We start from the raw sequence: 18,521 nt of genomic DNA, 5'->3' as shown, positions 1-18,521 counted from the left end.
CTTTGAGCACAAGGCTCCACTCTTCGCAGGGCTCGGACTTCCATCTAGTTAGGTGCCTATGAAGGCGAACTGAGTCGAAAGCATTATCGCACTGCCTGTTTTCCTTCCCTGGCAGGTGGACTACATATTTCGTGCGTTAAACGCTTGCGACTGTGTATTTGTATATATATTGTGTTGATATGGTATGTGTTGGTTTAATATTGTGATATTGTGATTTTCTCGCTACGGTCGTTGTTTTAAAGGCCTTAAAATAAATGTGTTTATATTTTTGATATAACACCTGTTTGGAGTAGTTTGTAAGCGCTCTTGCTTTGTGTGCTCATTGCGGGCTTTCAGTCACCCTCACCCCTCTTGAGACCTAGTCTTGACCGCCGCGATCGCTACCTTGATTGGTCTGGCTTGTCCAGAGGTTACCCTGTTCCAAGTAATTAGGTTGGCCTTCTGAACTTCTGCGCCACCAGGACAGAGTTCAGAAATCCGTCTTAACAGAGACCATCAAAGATCTGTGGGGGATAAATAGAGAGTTCTATAACTATTATGGGCAGATGGCTTGATAGCGAGCAAGACTGAGCGCTATATGTTCCCATTACGGAGGAAGAGATCGTGAGGTTATAAAATTGCTTCCCAACAGTAAAGCGCCTGGGTTAGACAGCATCACCGCCGAATTTTACAAGGCCTACATTGATATTGTGGCCCCCCATTTGCTAGGTATGTATGAAGATCCATGTCCAGAGGCTCGCTACCAGAGACAACCAGGTTGGTGCTGGTGACTGTGCTCCCATAACCAGGGAAGGATCCCCGGGTGCTGGTTTCTTATAGACCACTGTCATTAATAAATGTCGACAATTAAATACTAGCAAAAATATTAGTGAATCGAATACTACCACACTTGCCGGCCCTAGTGCTTCCGGACCAGGCCAGTTTTTATCCCAGGGTGGTCTACTCAGCATAACTTGAGGGGCTTATTTACACTGACGCATAATGTTAACCCTGAGGTCCCTATATAGCGCTGGTAGCGCTTGACGCCGAAAAGGCATTTGACTTGGTGGAGTGGCCTTTCCTATTTGAGGTGTTGAAGCGCTCCGGGTTTGGTCTCATTTATATAGAATGGGTTAAACTGCTTTATACGGCCCCGCCCGCAGCTGTGTATACAAGCGGGGTGACCTCTGAGATGCTTTATCCTACTCGAGATACACGGCAGGGGTGCCCGCTTTCCCAAATTTTATTTGCTTTGGCCATGGAACTTCTGGCTTGCCATATTCAGGAGCTGCATTCCCACCGCAGCATTGGGGTTGGCACGCATCGGGCTGTATTCTCGCTCTAGGAGGATGATATGTTAAGCACCCCAAGCATAATTTCGCTCCAATAATGCAGGAAGTACTCAGGTTTGGGGAGCTATCGGGCCTGAGTATCAATTGGAATAAATCTAAAGTTCTCCCCTTGACGTCAGCGGTTCTACGAAATGATGTGGGTAATGACTTCCGATGGTGCCCGGGGGATTGAAATATTTGGGCATTAAGACATTATATATGGACAACTATATAAAAGTGCTTGAAGCTCTAGAGCAGAAGGTGGAGGCATGGAGACTTCTCCCTATTTGACAGGCAGCGTGACTAGCTTTAGGGAAGATGGTCATATTGCCCAAGCTGCTATATGTCTAGCAACGTCCCAATATGGCCTACTGGCTCTTACTGGACCCGGGTGAGGGCAATGATATCCAGATTAGTGTGGGCGGGTTAACAGCCCGCATTGCTTATGACACTCTGACGCTGGCTTATGAGCATGGCGGACTGGAGGTGCCAGGCTTGTATTGGTACTTTCTGGCGGCGCAGGTGCAGTACATTGTGGGCTGGGACTCTCCAAGCCCGGTTCGCCCGCATGAAATGGCAGCGGAAGCGGTGGTCTCCCCGAATAATCTAACGGGAATGTTGTGGGGCAATAGAGAGAGGATCCCGAGGGGAGAGGTCCAGCTAGTGAACGTGTCTTGTAAAGTGTGGGAGCGGGTATGCCAATTATCAGACACAATGCCACTTTTCCATCCATATTTGTCAATCTATAATGTTATAGGCATTCTGCTTACGCATGAAAAAGTATTTAAGGACCACTTCTGCAAACTGGGGGTGCAATCGCTGGGAGACATGACGCAGGAGGGGAGGTTTATAAAATGGGAAGAATTGCGCAAAAAAGGCGAATACAATATGGTGTCCCTGTACTATAGAACGAGAGGGGTTTTAAAGTCTGTGTGGCCCGATTTCCCTCGGTCCAGCGTCTCATCATTAAACCTCAGTCCTCCAGTAAATGGTTATCTTCCATTTATAAAGAGATCCGAAGCGCTATGCAGGCAGGGAGAACGATCTACAGGAATGCCTGGGCAGCCTCCTTGGGAATAGGATTTAAGTGACGCGCAGTGGAAGCTTATATGTAGCCAAACCTGGAAAATATCCCTAAATACTCGATTTAGGCTGACGCACTTTAAATTCTTACACTGGTGTTAAGGATTTCAGAACTCTGACCAGGAGGGGCAGAGGTTCAGAAGGCCAACAGTTTCTTGGAACAGGGTAACCTCTGGACAAGCCAGACCAATCAGGGTAGCTATGGCAGGCGGTCAAGACTAAGTCTCAGGAGGGGTGAGGGTGACTGAAAGACCTCAATGAGCACACAAAGCAAGGACACTTAGAAATTACTCCAGACAGGTGTTATATTTAAAATATAGACACATTTATTACAAGGCCTTTGTAACATAGCAAAGAATCACAGTAATACTAAAGTAAACAAATACATCACAACCAGCACAATATATGGGATACATTAGTCACCGTAATCGTATTTCTGATGCTTGTATCTGCTTAGATTCACATGCTTGCATAGGCCGACATCTAGTGGAAGCTGCGGAGTATTACAGTTTGTTTTTCGAAACTCGAAAATGGGCGTCGACACAGGGCGTGCCAGTAATACTATCCCTAGTGTGAAGTCCACTGTACCCAAGATCCCTCGCGCGTCTAGGATCCTCAGATTGTATTTTTTCTGACATGAGGTAGCATGAGGAGTAGCGTGAGTACACATAATCCAAGCAGATAGATAGAAAGGTAAGACTACAAGCAACCATGCGCCTTCTCTCAGAGGGGAGGAAGGGTGGGTCGCATGTGAATCCAAGCAGATACAAGCATCAGAAATACGATTACGGTGAGTAATGTATCCCTTCTGAGGCTTGTGGAATCTGCTTAGATCACACGCTGTGCATAGATTAGCGAGCAGTACCTGAAGGAGGTGGGATGTGAGAAGGGTCATGAGCAAATAAGTGTCTTAGAACCGCTTGTCCCACTTGTGTATCTGCCTTGGAATGGGTGTCAATGCAGTAATGCTGAGTAAAAGTGTGAATAGAGCTCCAAGTAGCTGCTTTGCAAATGCTGTCAAGGGGTACATTTGCAATGAAAGCCAGAGTGGCCCCAATGCCTCTAGTAGTGTGGTCTTGGCGTGAAAGGCACAGTTCTTTCAGAGAGTGAGTAACACAGCTGGATACAGTTAATAATCCACTTCAAGATGGCACCTTTAGAGACGCGATCCCCCTCTCTGCCTGTAGCTACGGAGACAAACAATTGATCTGTTTTTCTTAGCGGTCTGGCTTTATTTACATAGTAGAGGACCGCCCTACGCACATCTAGGGTGTGTAGTTTCACCTCAGCCGAGCTTTGAGGGTCCTGGAAGAAAGCCGGAAGCTTGATGGACTGGTTTACATGGAATTTTGATATAAACTTAGGTGAGAACCTAGGGTGTGTGCGTAAAACCAGTGTCTTTATGGACAGTAAAGAAGGGATCCTGCACTGACGGAACCTGAATTTCACTGACCCTTCTTATAGAATTAATAGCTACTAAGAAGGCCGTTTTATAAGTCAGGTGTTTGAGACTGCTTTTATGCATGGGCTCGAAAGGGGGTTCCATGAGCTTGGCTAGCACCACATTAAGGTCCCACCCTGGTGGTGGGTTAGAAATAGGAGGGTGAAGTCTCTTTACTCCTTCCATGAAGGCTTTAACTACTGGTACTTTCCACCACAAGACCTTGCTATGGGAAGTGGTGTATGCCGACAGGGCTGCCAGGTGTACTTTCAGTGAGTTAAAAACCAATCCTGCATCTAGCAGGTGGAGCATGTATGTAACAATAGTGGAAGGAGTGCAATCAACAGGGTTGATTTGTCTACTCTGGCACCAGATAACGAACCTCTTCCACTTGTCAAAGTAACAATGCCTTGTGTTTGGTTTCCTAGATTCCTTTAGGATGTCCATACACCTCTGTGGTAAATTGAGATGTCCAAACTCTATGACCTCAGGAGCCATGCTGCCAGGTTCATTGAGTTGGGTTGCTGGTGCACTGTTTGACCTTGGTGCTGGGACAGTAGGTTGTACCAGGCTGGAAGTTTGATGGGCTTGCACACCGACATCCTGCGTAGGTGTGAAAACCACGGTTGTCTTGCCCACATGGGAGCAACTAGGACGAGCGTCATCGATTCTCTGTTCATCTTGTTCACCACCTTCCTGATCTGAGGAGTTGGTGGAAAAGCATACGCAAACATCCCTGACCAGTTCATCCACAGGGCGTGCCCCCTGGGAGCCTGGTTGGGGAAAACTGGATGCAAATCCTGGGCATTGTCTGTTTTTGCTTGTGGCGAATAAGTCTATAGTGGGGAAACCCCACTGAGAGAAGATATCTTCTACGACCTCTCTGTGTAGAACCCATTTGTGTTCCTCTGGGTGGGAGTCTCTGCTCAGGGCATCCGCTAGGGAATTGAGCTCCCCTGGAACATGTTGTGATGACAGGAAGATGTTCTGTCTGAGTGCCCATATCCAGATTTTCTGGGCAAGCTTGGACAGATTTGGCTAACAAGTCCCTCCTTGCTTGTTCAGGTGGAACATGGCTGTTGTGCTGTCCGTCCGGATTTGCACTGACAGGTTTAGTAGGTGGGGCTCGAACGCTTGAAGCGCTCTGAATACTGCCAGAAGCTCTAGCAGGTTGATGTGGTTTTTGGCCACTGAGGGAGACCAGAGACCCTGAGCTGAGTGGTGGAGATGGTGGGCTCCCCACCCCGTCAGACATGCATCGGTAGTGACTATTGCCTGTACTTCGGGATCGTAAAAGGGTTTACCCTGTGCAAGATTCTCTCTTGTCCACCAGTGAAGGCTTTGTACTAGTGTTGGCGAAACGACCACTAGATCGTCCCACTGTCCACTTGCCTGAGACCACTGTTTCGCCAACCATTCCTGCATGGGACGCAGGCGCGCGTGGGGGACCAGGTAAATACATGACGCCATCATGCCCAGTAAACGCATTGCTTTGCGTACCGTTATTTGGCGACCGGACCGATAATGCGGAATTTGCAGTAGTATATTGCGAATTCTTTCCTCTGACGGAAAGGTCAACCTCTCTTGAGTATCTAGGATTGCTCCTAGGAACTGTTTGTAGGTGCTTGGCACCAGGCTTGACTTTTTCTCGTTGATTGAGAAGCCTAACTCGTGGAGGAGGTTGATAGTCCTTTAAATGTTTGTCCTGCAAATTACTGGGGTTTCCCCCGTTATGAGCCAGTCGTCCAGATAAGGGTACACTGGGATTGCCTCCCTGCGTAGGTGTGCAGCCGCCACCGCCAGTACCTTGGTGAATACCCTTGGTGTAGAAGCTATCCCGAAGGGCAGTACCTTGAATTGGTAGTGTCGACTGTCCACCTTGAAGCGCAAGTACCTTCTGTGCGCTGGGAACATGGAAATATGAAAATAGGCATCTTTCATATCCAAGGTTGCCATGTAATCCCCTTTTTTCGGAGGGGGATTACCTCTTGTAGCGTAGTCATACAAAACCTTTGGGGCTTGACATACTTGTTGGCAGGCCATAAGTCCAATACTGGGCGCATTGTCAAATCTTTCTTTGGCACAAGGAAGTAAGTTGAATAAATACCCTTCTTTACCTGGTGTCCCGGGACGAGTTCTATCGCGTCCTTTTCTAGCAGAATGGCGATCTCCTCGAGGAGAATCTCCTGATGTTCTAAAGAGTGTACTCTTTGTCGTGGAGGATGGTTCCGGGGACGCTGCAGTAGTTCTATACAGTACCCTGTGGATACTGTTGACAGCACCCATCTGTCTGATGTGATCCCTTCCCAAGCCTGGGTGAAGTTGGAAATGCGTCCCCCTACTGGGGTTGCGTGAGAAGGGACCCTGAACTGAGCGTCACTGCTTTGGTGGGGGCGTGCCGCCTCCCTTGCTGGGGCTGCCTCTGCCTTTACCACGACCTCTCCTATTACCCCTGCCGTAACCCTGGGTAGACTGTTGGCTATTGTTCCACTGTGTACCCTGCCCCTGGGAATAGTTCGATCCTCTCTGGGAATTTTGGCCGCGTGGGCGATGAAAATTACTATTCCCTCTCTGGTTAGGGGGTTTATTGGTTAACTGGCCAAGGGACTTGAGTGTCTCGTATTCGTCCTTGGCATTCTTCAGTGCGTCTTCGACCGCCTTACCAAACAACAGATCGGCTTCCACCGGTTTGTCCAACAATGATGCCTGGGTTTCTGCCTTAAAACCAGACTGCCGTAATCACGCATGTCTCTTGATAACAGTGCCTTCTGCTATCAATCTGCCTGCGTTGTCCGCGGCGTCAAAGGTTGCTTTCAAAATGCAACTAAACACGGCTCTCCCCTCTGCGGAAATCCGAGCTAACTGGCCCTTGAAAGGTTCAGGAGCAGAGGCTATGAGTGCCGCAACTTCTTCCCACTGATAGCAGTTGTAGCTGGCCAACAGGGTGGTGGAGATAGCAATCCTTGCTTGATAGGCCGACGTTGAGGCTACTTTCCTGCCGAAACCGTATAGTTTTTTGCTCTCCTTGTCGGGAGGAGCTTCTGACGATGACAAGGGTGTTCCAACCCTCTTACGAGTGTTAGTGACAACTAGGGAGTCTGGCTTCAGATGTCCTCTTATATAGAGAGGGTCAGACTGGGCTGCCCTGAAAAGTTTTTCAACCCTGGGATTGACTGCTCTGATGAGGTTCGGGTTCACCAGGGACGGGTCTATTCTTCGCTGAATGGACTTTAGGATCGGGATGGTCTGGGCAACAGGCCTCCTTTCTCCCACTAACTCCTCTGCAAAGTCCCTCTCCTCCTGGACACCGTGGGTGTCAATATGGAAATGTTCTGCTGCACGTGCGAGAACCTCGTTTAGGAGGGGTTGGTTATCTACACGGGAGTCGGTAACCGGGGCTTCGTTTTCTACCGGGGAATCTACTCTGTAGGTTTCAGGGTCTTCCTCTTCCTCTTCCTGGTCCTCATCATCCCCATAGTATCCCGTCCCGGTTTGTTCTTCTACCATGCCAAATTCTTGGTCCTCACCAAAGGAAGCTTCTCCTTGGTCTTGAGTATGGTTGTACCTCGAAGGGGTCTGTAGACCTCATCGGTGTTTCAAACCCGGGCTTCTTACTGGGGGGGATAGGATCATTAGAGCCTGAGGGTGTCGCCCCTTGTGGATCATACGAAAGGATATGGTCTGGATTTTTATCGTAAAAATCAGCCAAAGACGACATCCTTGACATGACCCTATCTATGTCTTCACTGGAACATTTTTTGGAACTGGGAATGACTCTCTCAGCAAGTCTCGGGGATTTATCTTGAGTAGATTTGGTTTTAGACATATCAGCAGACCTTGTCTTGTCTGTGTGTTTAGCGGGAGTGGTGTGTTTCACAGGTGTGGAAGAGTGCAAAGGCTGCTTCTTCTGCTGTTTTCCCCCCTCCCCGTGAGTGGAAAAATGTTTTCCCTGTCCTATTGTGGCTCCGGAGGTTTTCGACACCTGGCGTCGAGGATCGGGGGTAAGGTCCCTGTCCTTCGAGCGTGGGGCCTCGCTGATTTTGACTGCGGGCTCCGACTCCTGGAGCGCGGCCTGGGGGTGGAAGTCGTCTTCGTCCTCCGACGATCGAACTTCTGTTAGCCTAGGGAGCGAGGCACTCTTGGCAAGAGTGGATGATTGCCTGGAGTCATGCGGCGATCTCGATCGAGAGCGCCCAGAGGACACCGAATCGGACCGTTCTGTTTGTGCCTCTTTCCGAGCACTCGACGTCGTCGAGTCTCGGTTGGACTTTGTGTGTTTAGTGTGTGTGGAGAGCTTGTGTCGCCGGGGTCTTCCCCATAGCCGCCCTGCCGGACGACCTTCCGAGGGCAGGGACTTGCGCTCGGCTGTCTTTCGACGCCGTAATGCCCTCGCCGTCCGAAAGTACGGCGCCGCTGCCGTCGCTGAAGGCGCCCTCCGCTGCCATGGCCGCTTGCCTGGCGTGGTGGGCCCAACGCTTCGTCGAACGGTCCTTAAGTGTCTTAGGTTTAAACCTACTACACGCTCTGCAGTTCACTTCGGGGTGGTCCCTCGGCAAGCATAGATTGCACGTGGCGTGCCTGTCGACCCAAGGATATTTGCGATTGCACTTGGGGCAGAATTGAAAAGGGGTACCCTCCATACGCACCTTGAGGCAGCGGGCTGTAAAGTGTAGGAAATGTATAAGGTGTACCTATATACCAAGAGTGTAGAGTATGTACAACCCCCCACTCTCCCTACTTGTAGGGCCGAGGCCAGTGGCCTTCCAAGGCCCGGGCCGAGGCCAGAGGCCTTCAGAGGCCCAAATCCGTCGTGCAGCAGCCGACGGTCGATTTCTTCTCCAGCCGGCGTCGAGTGTCGAAGTTAGACGTTGGGATGGGGAAGGATGTAAATAAATTAATATTTTAGCAAAAGTATGGCTAAGGCCAGGGGACTCCGCAAAATGCTTCCGACCAGTATGGCGGAAAAAAACAATCTGAGGATCCTAGACGCGTGAGGGATCTTGGGTACAGTGGACGTCACACTAGGGATAGTATTACTGGCACACCCTGTGTCGACGCCCATTTTCGAGTTTCGAAAAACAAACTAATACTCCGCAGCTTCCACTAGATGTCGGTCTATGCACAGCATGTGATCTAAGCAGATTCCACAAGCCTCAGAAATATATATACAAGACGATAGGGGTCTAAGGGATTATAAGCACGAAATATGTAGACCAAATAGATGGGGAGGAAAAAAGGCAGTGCAGGTAATCTTTAGACCCAGTTCGACATCAGAAATACACCTAAGAGGCAGTCCAAGCCCTATGAAGAGAGGAGCCTTCTGCTCAATGGTAAATGCACGCGCTTGTGCCAATGGACAAAATAGGGTCTCTTCAAGGGACTGTAGCAGCTCAGGAAGGTGGATGAGGCGATGAAGAACAATTTCCCACTATTCAAGTCGGACCTCTACTTGAGGGCAGAGGCAGTTTGAGAGTGCGGGATGGAGTTGCTATTTCGCAATAGCTGTGGAAAGGAAAGGGGCCCATAGGGGCCACTTTGTGCGTAAAAATGGGCTCCTGCGCTAGGGGCCACCGGTTGGGGTAAGGATTACTCACCGGTCCCGAATGCAGGCAGACCCAAACTTCGCCAGTACAGTCCACTTCGCTGGCAGGTTCGAATGCGACAATCAGGACGTCTCGACACCGTGTAGACTCAGATACAGCGAGGATTCCCAATTGGGACAGTGGCGATTTCTCCGCTTCGGGAGGAGGAATCGGCCCAATTCCACTGCAGCAGGCTTCAGGGGCAAGGGGGTCAAAAATGCAGCGAACTTGCACAGGTTGTTGACACACAGGGCAACACGGTAACCGCGTTTACTCCAGTACGGGCACACTCGTCTCACTTCAGACCTGGGAATACCAAGTGTACGAAATTCGGTGCGAGGGTGCCGTGGACACAGAGCAAGCAGTATACCAAGTTTCGAGGGCCTCCTCAAAACGGCGGCGGTATCAGAGCAACCGTCCCATGTAAGCTGGACAGCCCACCGGTTGGCCCAGGGGCACTTCTGAAGAGGCTTACTTGCAGGGTTTGTTGAAGGTGCCGAGAATAGTTGATCCCACTATTCCAATGGGTCGAAGCGTCTTTGCAGACGTTCTAGGACGATCAGATGCAGAGGGGTCCCACGGGACGACAGCGGGCTCAGGGTGCCATACCTTCCAGCGGGTCACCAGCGGTTCCTCGACTCGGCTTCTTGGTGCAGGATACTAGGCTCCTTATCCTTTGTTTGTGTGAACTCAGGAGATTGACATGGTAGTGTTGTTTCCAGCCTACTCTTATACAAAGTTCCCTTCGCGCCAAAACGGAGAGGACCCAATGGGAGAGCTGCTCACAAACACTCACTCCATACGTGGACCAATCACAGACCACGGTGGTCCCAGGCATTCAGGACACTCCAGACTCTCTGGCACCCAGGATGAGTATTGGGAACAGACATTCCAGCCCACATCCTGGAGGCGCACACACAAGGCATATCAACAAACGAATGGGTCAATCTCTGCTGAAGAGTAACCACTGCTACACCCTGAGTGGGTAACCCCTTGTGTGGGTGGTCACAGAATTCTCGAAACTGTTCTTCTGCACAAAAGGGTTTTATTGTAAAGTGCAGAAGAACCGCACCTTTGGGGCACCTTTTAGTAATCCTACCTCCTTATCCCCTGACAGGCGTGACCGTGCCTGTTGACAAGATGACTACTGCATCCTAAAGAAGTGGATCCTCCCACCTCTTAATCTGAGCCACTAAGCTCCTCGGATTCGGTAAGCACTGGTATCCGCCTTATATAGTATTCATAACTTCTCTCTGCTAGATCTTTTGCTGACCACGTACATCCTGACACGTTCTTTGTCTGTTTCACTCCTACAGACCACATAGGACCCTCCACTCGTAAAGACACTCCTGTCCTGATGAAGGCCTACACCATTGGAGCTCCCCTAGCTCCACGCAAAATGGCCGAAACACTGTCGTGTTGACATGTATTATATGTTGTTGTTGAACTCTTGATTGGGCCCACACTCTATGGGCCCCCTACCTGTCTATGATTCCACTGAATTCTCTAAGCTTCCTTCCCAAGGAACCTATAGAGAATGAACAAACTGTACAAGTAGATGTCTCAAATATTGACTACTTGATCATTCGTATTTAGGTACAACCCTTGTATGTCCTCAAATGTGAATGTTCTATGTTTTTGAAAAATACCAGTGTATTACTACACCACTGCACTTCAAAATAAAACCCTTTTGAGCAGAAGAACAGTTTCATGAGAATTCTGTGACCGCCCACACAAGGGGTTACCCACTCGTTTGTTGATATTATTGTGCCAACTTGGGCAGAGCAAGGCAGAAACCAGGTACCCTTCCGAATACTACACACACAGGGCATGCAGAAGCCTGCAAAAGCTTAGGGTTACGCAGGAAAGTGCATGACCAAATAAGGACTTACCCAGGTCGGGTCGACCTGGGGGAGTTGAAGGGGCAAGATGGCCAAAGGACAGGACAAAGAACCTCGTGGCATGGCCATTTTGGAGCCAGGCCACCTATTCCTGCCAATAGCGGTAACTGCGGTTAACATGGCAAGAAAAGGTTAAAAATACATGAAAACGATAGATCATAAAAAGTCCAGCAAGAGTTTCTAGGGCCTTTGGAAAGACTAGAGACCCAAGGGTGCTGTAAAGTAAGTTACATTGCACTCTTGTTACATGTTGCACAAAAGTTGCAACATGAGGAAAGGACTAAGGGAAACAAAGTCTCCCAGTACTGACTGTTTTAAGGGAATGTCAGTTTCCCCATAAAAAGTGAGCGAAAGCCCAGCTGAGGGCTCTGCTCCTCTGGCAAAGTCTAGATCAGGGTGTAAAACAGCAGCAACATGTTTGGGGTTGACACATGGAGGGAAAATTAAATACAATTATGAAATATTTCCTAACAACCGGGCCTATTATACCCTGAAGAAATTAAGTAAAATGTATACCGATTGCCCCCGGCTGTAGGAGATGCGGTGGCGAGCCTGCTGATTTTTGTCATGTGACTTGGGAGCGCCCGCAAATTAGAGGGTTTTGGAGGGAGATTGAAGAGGTAATGAGAGTAATGCTACCCACACAACGGGAATTTGCACCCGAGGTATGGCTACTAGCCCTAATTGAAGGGGGGTCCCATACGGCGAGGAAGTTACTAGGTATGGCAGCGGGAGTGGCCAGGCATCTGATAGCAAGGAAATGGGGAAAGAGAAGCCCGCCGACCTTTAATTCCTGGCTAGAATGCATGAAATTTGTGAGCTAAGAGCCTAAATATGCAACGGTTATGCCAATAACTAGATACCCGTTTGAATATCGCCTCCGTTTTAGAGATATGTTGCGGACATGGACGAGGAGTCTCCTCGCTTGGAAGCAGGACTGGTCGGCCCCATATGAATTTGTGAAGATGGTGGCAATGACCTTCGGACTACAGGAGCTGAGAAATAGAGGGATTACCGCTTGTCTGGATTTATTGACTTTTCCTGTACTTAAGATGTGTGCTAGAGACCAGAGGGTGTGGTTTAGCAAGACAAGTTCTTTGGGGAGGGTTGAGGGTGGGAAGGTAAGGGAGGGACGGACGTGGGCCAGTTAAGTTGTCTGTTTGAATATGAATATTAATAAAGAAAGTTAAAAAGAAAATACATACTTGGAAAAGCTTGCCTCTTGTTGCGGGGAACTACGGCAGGAGTACATATGAGGGACATAATGGGTACATTTAATACATACTTAGGAAAACTTGCCTCGTGTTGCAGGGAACTACATTAGAAGTACATATGAGGGACATAATAGGTACATTTCACACAGATGTGAAAATCAAACAATACGCAAATACATGGTACCTACCCCATGTTTCAGGGCGGCAGCAGCACACAGATGAGATAGTCCAGCAACGTATTGTATTGGGTTATTTATTTAACGCTCTTTCCCCACTTGCGTGGCCTCAATGCGCTTTTTCTTTAGTTCAACGCTCTTGGTGACCGTAGTCAATGTGGTTGGAAAGTTCTAGTGGGTTTAGCTTAGGTGATGTGTGTGTGAATGTTGCCATTCCAGGACTTGGGTGGCTGGCAAGGATCGACTAAGCAGCCCAAGAGAGGTCAGACACATGGGTGGGTGCTGTTGAGGGTTAGAGACAGAATGCTATTGTTGAGAGAGTCTATGTGAGGCCAGCGATACCAAATTCCTTTCGGTTGGTAGTCGCTGTGTGCTAATGGCAGAGGTGTTGAGGTACATCAGGTGTTTCAGTCTGGATGGCTATGTGTGCACTAGGCCAGATGTGCTTAGCCGTAGCCGTATTCTATCATGCATGGATGCTTGGCCGTACCTGCAGCCTGTGCCCACGCTAGTGGTGTGAGATATACGTACCATAGGCTGCGAGATTGCTCGGCTGGTGCAATATATGACAGGGTCTAGAATGGAGAGGCATATACCAGTGGGCCTAGCTTTCATAATGTAGCAGGTATCCGCATATATTGAGCAAAGATGGAGGCTACACCTAGATTCGAGAGTCCTGTATAGTGTGAGAGAGGCCTACACCCAAGAGTGCATTTTTAGTACAAGACTAACACAGCTGGATTTGAGAGTCCTGCATAGTGGGCAAAAAGTCTACAACCGACTATGGACAAATACATGGTACCTACTGTTAGGGAGAATTCTCAATAAATGGCTGATTCCCCTTACCTAATGAGTGAGTCCCTCAGCAGGGTTGCTGGATTTCTAGGGTTTATTTTTTCATGTTGTAAGAGTGTGAGCCTTTTTTCCCACTCTTACATTAGTTTTGCTGTGTGTGTTTCTACTTTGTGTGATCTTGGGCACTGGAGCCTCACCTACTCCAGAGCACCACTTTGTGTGTGTGTTACACAGCACCTTCAGTGCAGTGATATACCCACAGGGTTGTCTTTGAGACTTCCCACTGACTCCATTTTTCTGGAGCCGACTACTGTCCCCCAGAAACAGGTAAAGTTGACATTAACTTGATATAGTCACTTTGAACTGCAGACCCAGTACACCCATCTTACATGGAATACTGTAAAAGGGTTAATTTGTATCCCTTTTTGTCTGTGCCTCTTGGAGCCTTTGGTTTGCTCCCTTAACTTTAAGACTTGGCTGGTGGCAGTGGTCTCAACCCTAACTTTTCTACCGCAATTATACTATATAAACGTGGTATTGTTTTAGGCTATTATATTAGCCTCAAACATAAACCTGCTCGACCAAATACATTTTATTTTGGCTCCGGCTGGGTTTATTCGCCATTTCTTTTTGTTAAAAGTCTTTCTCGCGTTTTTCTCTGCGCGCCAAACCGGGGATGACTCCTTTGTTCGCCGTCTTTGGCGGGCTTCTGCACAGAAGCCCTCCTTAAGGCGCCTGTTAGTGTAGGTAGGCAGGATGTGAGGGAGGGATCTCCGGACCCCTGCCATGGGTTGCCTTAGTAACCCAAGTCGCACTCTTGTCTGATTGGCTAAGGGGACTGGCCTTGCCAGGACAGCCACCCTGCTGTGTGATTGACAGCTAGGCTCTATGCTGCATAAAAAGCAGGTCTCTGGGACTGGAAGAGCAGCGTCGTCACTGGAACTAAAGAACCAACGAGGAACTGGAAGAAGAGGACCCCTACGACGACTGAACCGCCCGGTGAAGCCCTGCCGCAGGTCCGAATCTCCAAATCCGGCGACAGAGAAGATCCCCCAGGAAACTTCTTCCCTTGAGCGGGTGGGACCAACCATTTCGCCCAAACTACAAGCCAGGGCCCCTCCTCTCTTCAAATTCGCTGTACAGAGTTACAGTGGGCCGGATAGCCACGAAGGTCGGACCGAGCTTGGGTTTTAAGGAGCGCACCTTTTATTCGTTGCTTTGCTCTGCTGCTGGTTTCTTCCCTGGGTGGTGCAGGACCATCCAGTCTTCCTACTTCGTGTCAGTCACACAGTCGCTTCAGGAACTGTGAGACTGCAGGAACCACCAGGAACGTCCGCCTCAGCTACAGCTCCCTCTTCGTTTTAAGGTACTGGGCAAATCCGGTCGTCCGTTTCGTTCAACCGCTGTGAAAATGTTTGAAATCTTTCTCCAATCGGAGGGCTTGTCCTTCTCTTCTCTTTGAAATAACTTTTCTACCAACCAACCTCGTCCGGAATCTGTGCCACAAACTTTACCGCAAACTACATTGAACCTATAATCTTGAGCAAAAGACTTTTGAACCATTGACTTTGGCCCTAAGCCTTTTCTATCTGATTTTAACCTTGTGGGCTCTCTTGTTCCATTGCCCTGATTACTTACCTGTTGGTGTTGCCTAATTTCTAATAACTTTGTCTTTCCCTCCCTTTTAAATTACTGGAGTGCCATTTTGCTCCCACTTCATTTTGTGAGCTTAACTTGTCTGGACTTTAAGGGAAGTGGTGTGGTGTATTTATGATCGTGATTTTTAACTTGCTTATAATAGTGAAATGTAATAAAACTGTTGAGTAAATACATATATATTCTTCTACTTCGAAACCTTGAGTCAGTGTTTGCCTGAACCATAGTAATTGCTGTCCTTTGTGTAACTATTTGTACTGCTCAGTTACTCTTGAGATAAGTCTGGCTAATCCCGTACTGCTACCACTATAACTGTAGTACAGGCTTGTACCAAAGGTGAAATTGTACTGTCACTTGTAGTCCTAATTGTGTGTAGAGTTCTCAAAGGGTACTACATATAATTCTGCCTAACACCAACCACATGTTGCAGGGCGGCAGCAGCACACAGATGCGATTGTCCAGCAATAGGCAAATACATGGTGCCTACCCCATGTTGCAGGGCGGCAGCAGCACAGATGCGATAGTCCAGCAATGGGCAAATACATGGTGCCTACCCCATGTTGCAGGGCGGCTGCAGCAAGCAAATCCAGAAATTAATTTTGGGCACCATCAGGCTAGGAAGAATGGGATGAGGAGGGGGGCATCAAGGGCAAAAACAGGGGATAGGGGCACACAACATCTCAGGCGACCAGGGGGGGGGGCACACAGCATCACAGGCAACTGGGGGAGGGGCATGGGGGGCACAGCATCACAGGCGACCGGGGGGGGGGGGAACCCACAGCATCACAGGTGACCTGGGGGAGGGGCATGGGGAGAACACAGCAACACAGGCGACCGGGGGATATGGGGGGCACAGCATCACAGGCGACCAGGGGCGGGCACACAGCATCACAGGCGTCATGGGGCAGGGATGGGGGAGAGGGGCACACAGCATCACAGGCGACCATGGGGTGGGAGCACCCACAACAACACAGGCGACCAGGGTGGGGGGGCACACAGCATCGCATGCAATCAGGGGGGCTGGGGGGAAGAAGCGTACATGTAGCGAACAGGGTGCTTAGAAGTGGGCCTTTGGTGAGGGGGGCAGCTAGCCTGCCGGTCCCCAGTTGGGTGAAACTAGCGCTCAGAAGACCAACGGGAGTGCAGGAGGCCAGCACAAACTACCTTCATCAGCAAACAAAGGCACCTGCGGCCATCAGTGATTATCCCAGCGCTCGCCGAAGAAAGCAGGCAGCAGATCGTAGATTGAAGCTGTGCAGCAAAACAGGCAACTTGGGTGCATAAAAAACTAAATGCAGGGCAGAGCGCTGAAATGCTCATTAAACAGATGATTTTCTGACCAAAAATGAAACTTTGTGTATCTATTTGAGTTTCATCAATCCATCCATCCATCCATCCCCACAAGGTGCAATAGGTCTCAGACATGCACCTACCTCGTAGAGGGGATCGAGATGCCCGGCCCGACCTCCAGTAGTCGAGCAATCAGCTGGTGAGGGAAGCAGGACCTCGTGCTTCGTAGCGCAGGGGAGGGATTTTCGAACCCCTTTATTATTTATTAAAAGTCGATAACCAAAAACATGGGTCCTCCGTCTGCATCTCATTCCTGGCACCTCACACCAAATGAATCACTAAAGGAGGCTAGGGGCAAAGGGTCAGATGACCAACCATTCTGGCTGGGCAATGAACTTCCACCCCAACAGGAAGTGAGAGGAAGGACCTATTCTAGCCCAAACCGGTTAGGAGCAATATGGAGGACTCCATTGTGGACTCTCAGAACCCAGGTGGACGGAACGCGCAATTTAGGCATCATCCTGTACCCCGATTCTGCAAAATGGAGAGAAGGATTGAAAAAAAATGCACTGTGCCCCAATGGCTACTAAAGCGGCACATAGGACTAGCAATGCAGTAAAGGGGCTTGCATCATTGATGAAGCCAAAACGAAGTCCATCTCCCACCTACATACTCAGTAAACCTGTGCAGGGGGTTATAATCACTATAAGCAATAATTGGGGAGATGTAGACGCACCCCTGGGACTGCCGTTTTAGGAAGGGCCCAATACAATACACCTTAAGTCATTTATAAGGGGATGTAATGGCAGGGGACAGCAGAATATGTCCCTCTGGCCACCAAAAAGAAAATCACAGATCTAAAAAGTGCAGGGTGAAAAAAGCAAAAGGTTGAGGGGTTACAAAAAGTGTCTTTAAAATGCCCAACATTAGGAGTACTGACGAAACACTGGGGATCGTTAGGACCTTTGTTTCGATGAGTTAGAGTTTCTGGAGCGGGATCCCTTCACACAGGCCATATCAGCCCTGTGGAGTCTCGTGAACAGTTACTCGCCTCCTCACTGCATTTGGCTGTATGAAAAGCAATTATCGGTGTGATCTGTTCTGGTACGGATCCAACATAGACTTGGGTTCCCAGTCCTTAAATATGCTTGAAGCCTGAGACCGAAGTGGAGACATGGCACAGCAATAAACTGCTTAAGGTGACCATCTCAAAGACGTGTCTGAGCATGTGAGAAAGAGAAGCTAACTTAAAGGATGGGTCAGTTAATACATGGCACTGATGTCCAGAAGTCATTGGTCCCACTGAGGCAGAGCAAAGCCAACAAGAGCAGCAGTGCATTCCCTTTCCCCAAGGTGGCTGTGGAAAAAGTTTACGATATAGTTTTCCCATGGGAAATAGATTTAAAAGATTGGCAATCCATGGATGGAAGGCATTACAAAAATACATTTTGAACTTTAATGCCATACTCAATTAAGGAGTAGCACTTTTTAAAACTTCAAAACATTTTGTTTTTAAACTCACAGTGAGGAATGAACATAGGTTGAGCAAAACATTTGTAAAAAGATTAATTCATACAGACAAAATATATAAATAGCATACCTTGGATTCATACGATTCTTCAGCTGGCTCAGCAAAGCCGTCATCTATAAGCATATCACGGATGCTCATTTCCATCTGGTTTCCAGAATGACGATAAACGTTTACATGCAGAACATTATGCACTACAGAGTACACCTTGACGATTAAAGCGCAGCCATTCACCAGGGTGGCAAACCTCTGGCTGGCAGCACAGCTCCACTGCTCGCCCGACATGAGAGACTTGGCGGAGGGTCGCATATTGCAAATCTTGAACTCCAAAGCCTGCAACAAAAGATGTTTAATCTCATGAAACCATACTGGCAAGAGATGACCATTAATGTGTAGATCTATTTGATAACGGTAGCAGAACATTGGTTTTGTGGCTTGTGAGGGGATCTGCTTGTTAACAATAGAGGAAGGTTGGGTCCTGTGGGGGCAAGTGTAAGCCACACGCACCAAGAGGAAACACTCGGCGGTGGTTTCATGGAGAACAT

The 18,521-nt window shown here is 48.8% G+C and overlaps 1 protein-coding gene across 1 annotated transcript in view; it reads right to left on the bottom strand.

The window, feature by feature from the left end:
• Positions 1-18,521, bottom strand: part of TDRD9 (tudor domain containing 9) — a 2,559,831-nt gene that overhangs the window by 808,698 nt on the left and 1,732,612 nt on the right. The window contains exon 28 of the mRNA XM_069638191.1: positions 18,049-18,309. Coding sequence (XP_069494292.1) covers positions 18,049-18,309 — 261 coding nt within the window. The remainder of the gene's footprint in view (positions 1-18,048; positions 18,310-18,521) is intronic.

The sequence above is a fragment of the Ambystoma mexicanum genome, chromosome 14, assembly GCF_040938575.1.
Source record: "Ambystoma mexicanum isolate Mex_15411 chromosome 14, UKY_AmexF1_1, whole genome shotgun sequence".
Classification (NCBI taxonomy): Eukaryota; Metazoa; Chordata; class Amphibia; order Caudata; family Ambystomatidae; genus Ambystoma; species Ambystoma mexicanum.
The sequence above is the reverse complement of the archived record's forward strand: the minus strand, read 5'-3'. Positions and strand labels throughout refer to the sequence as shown.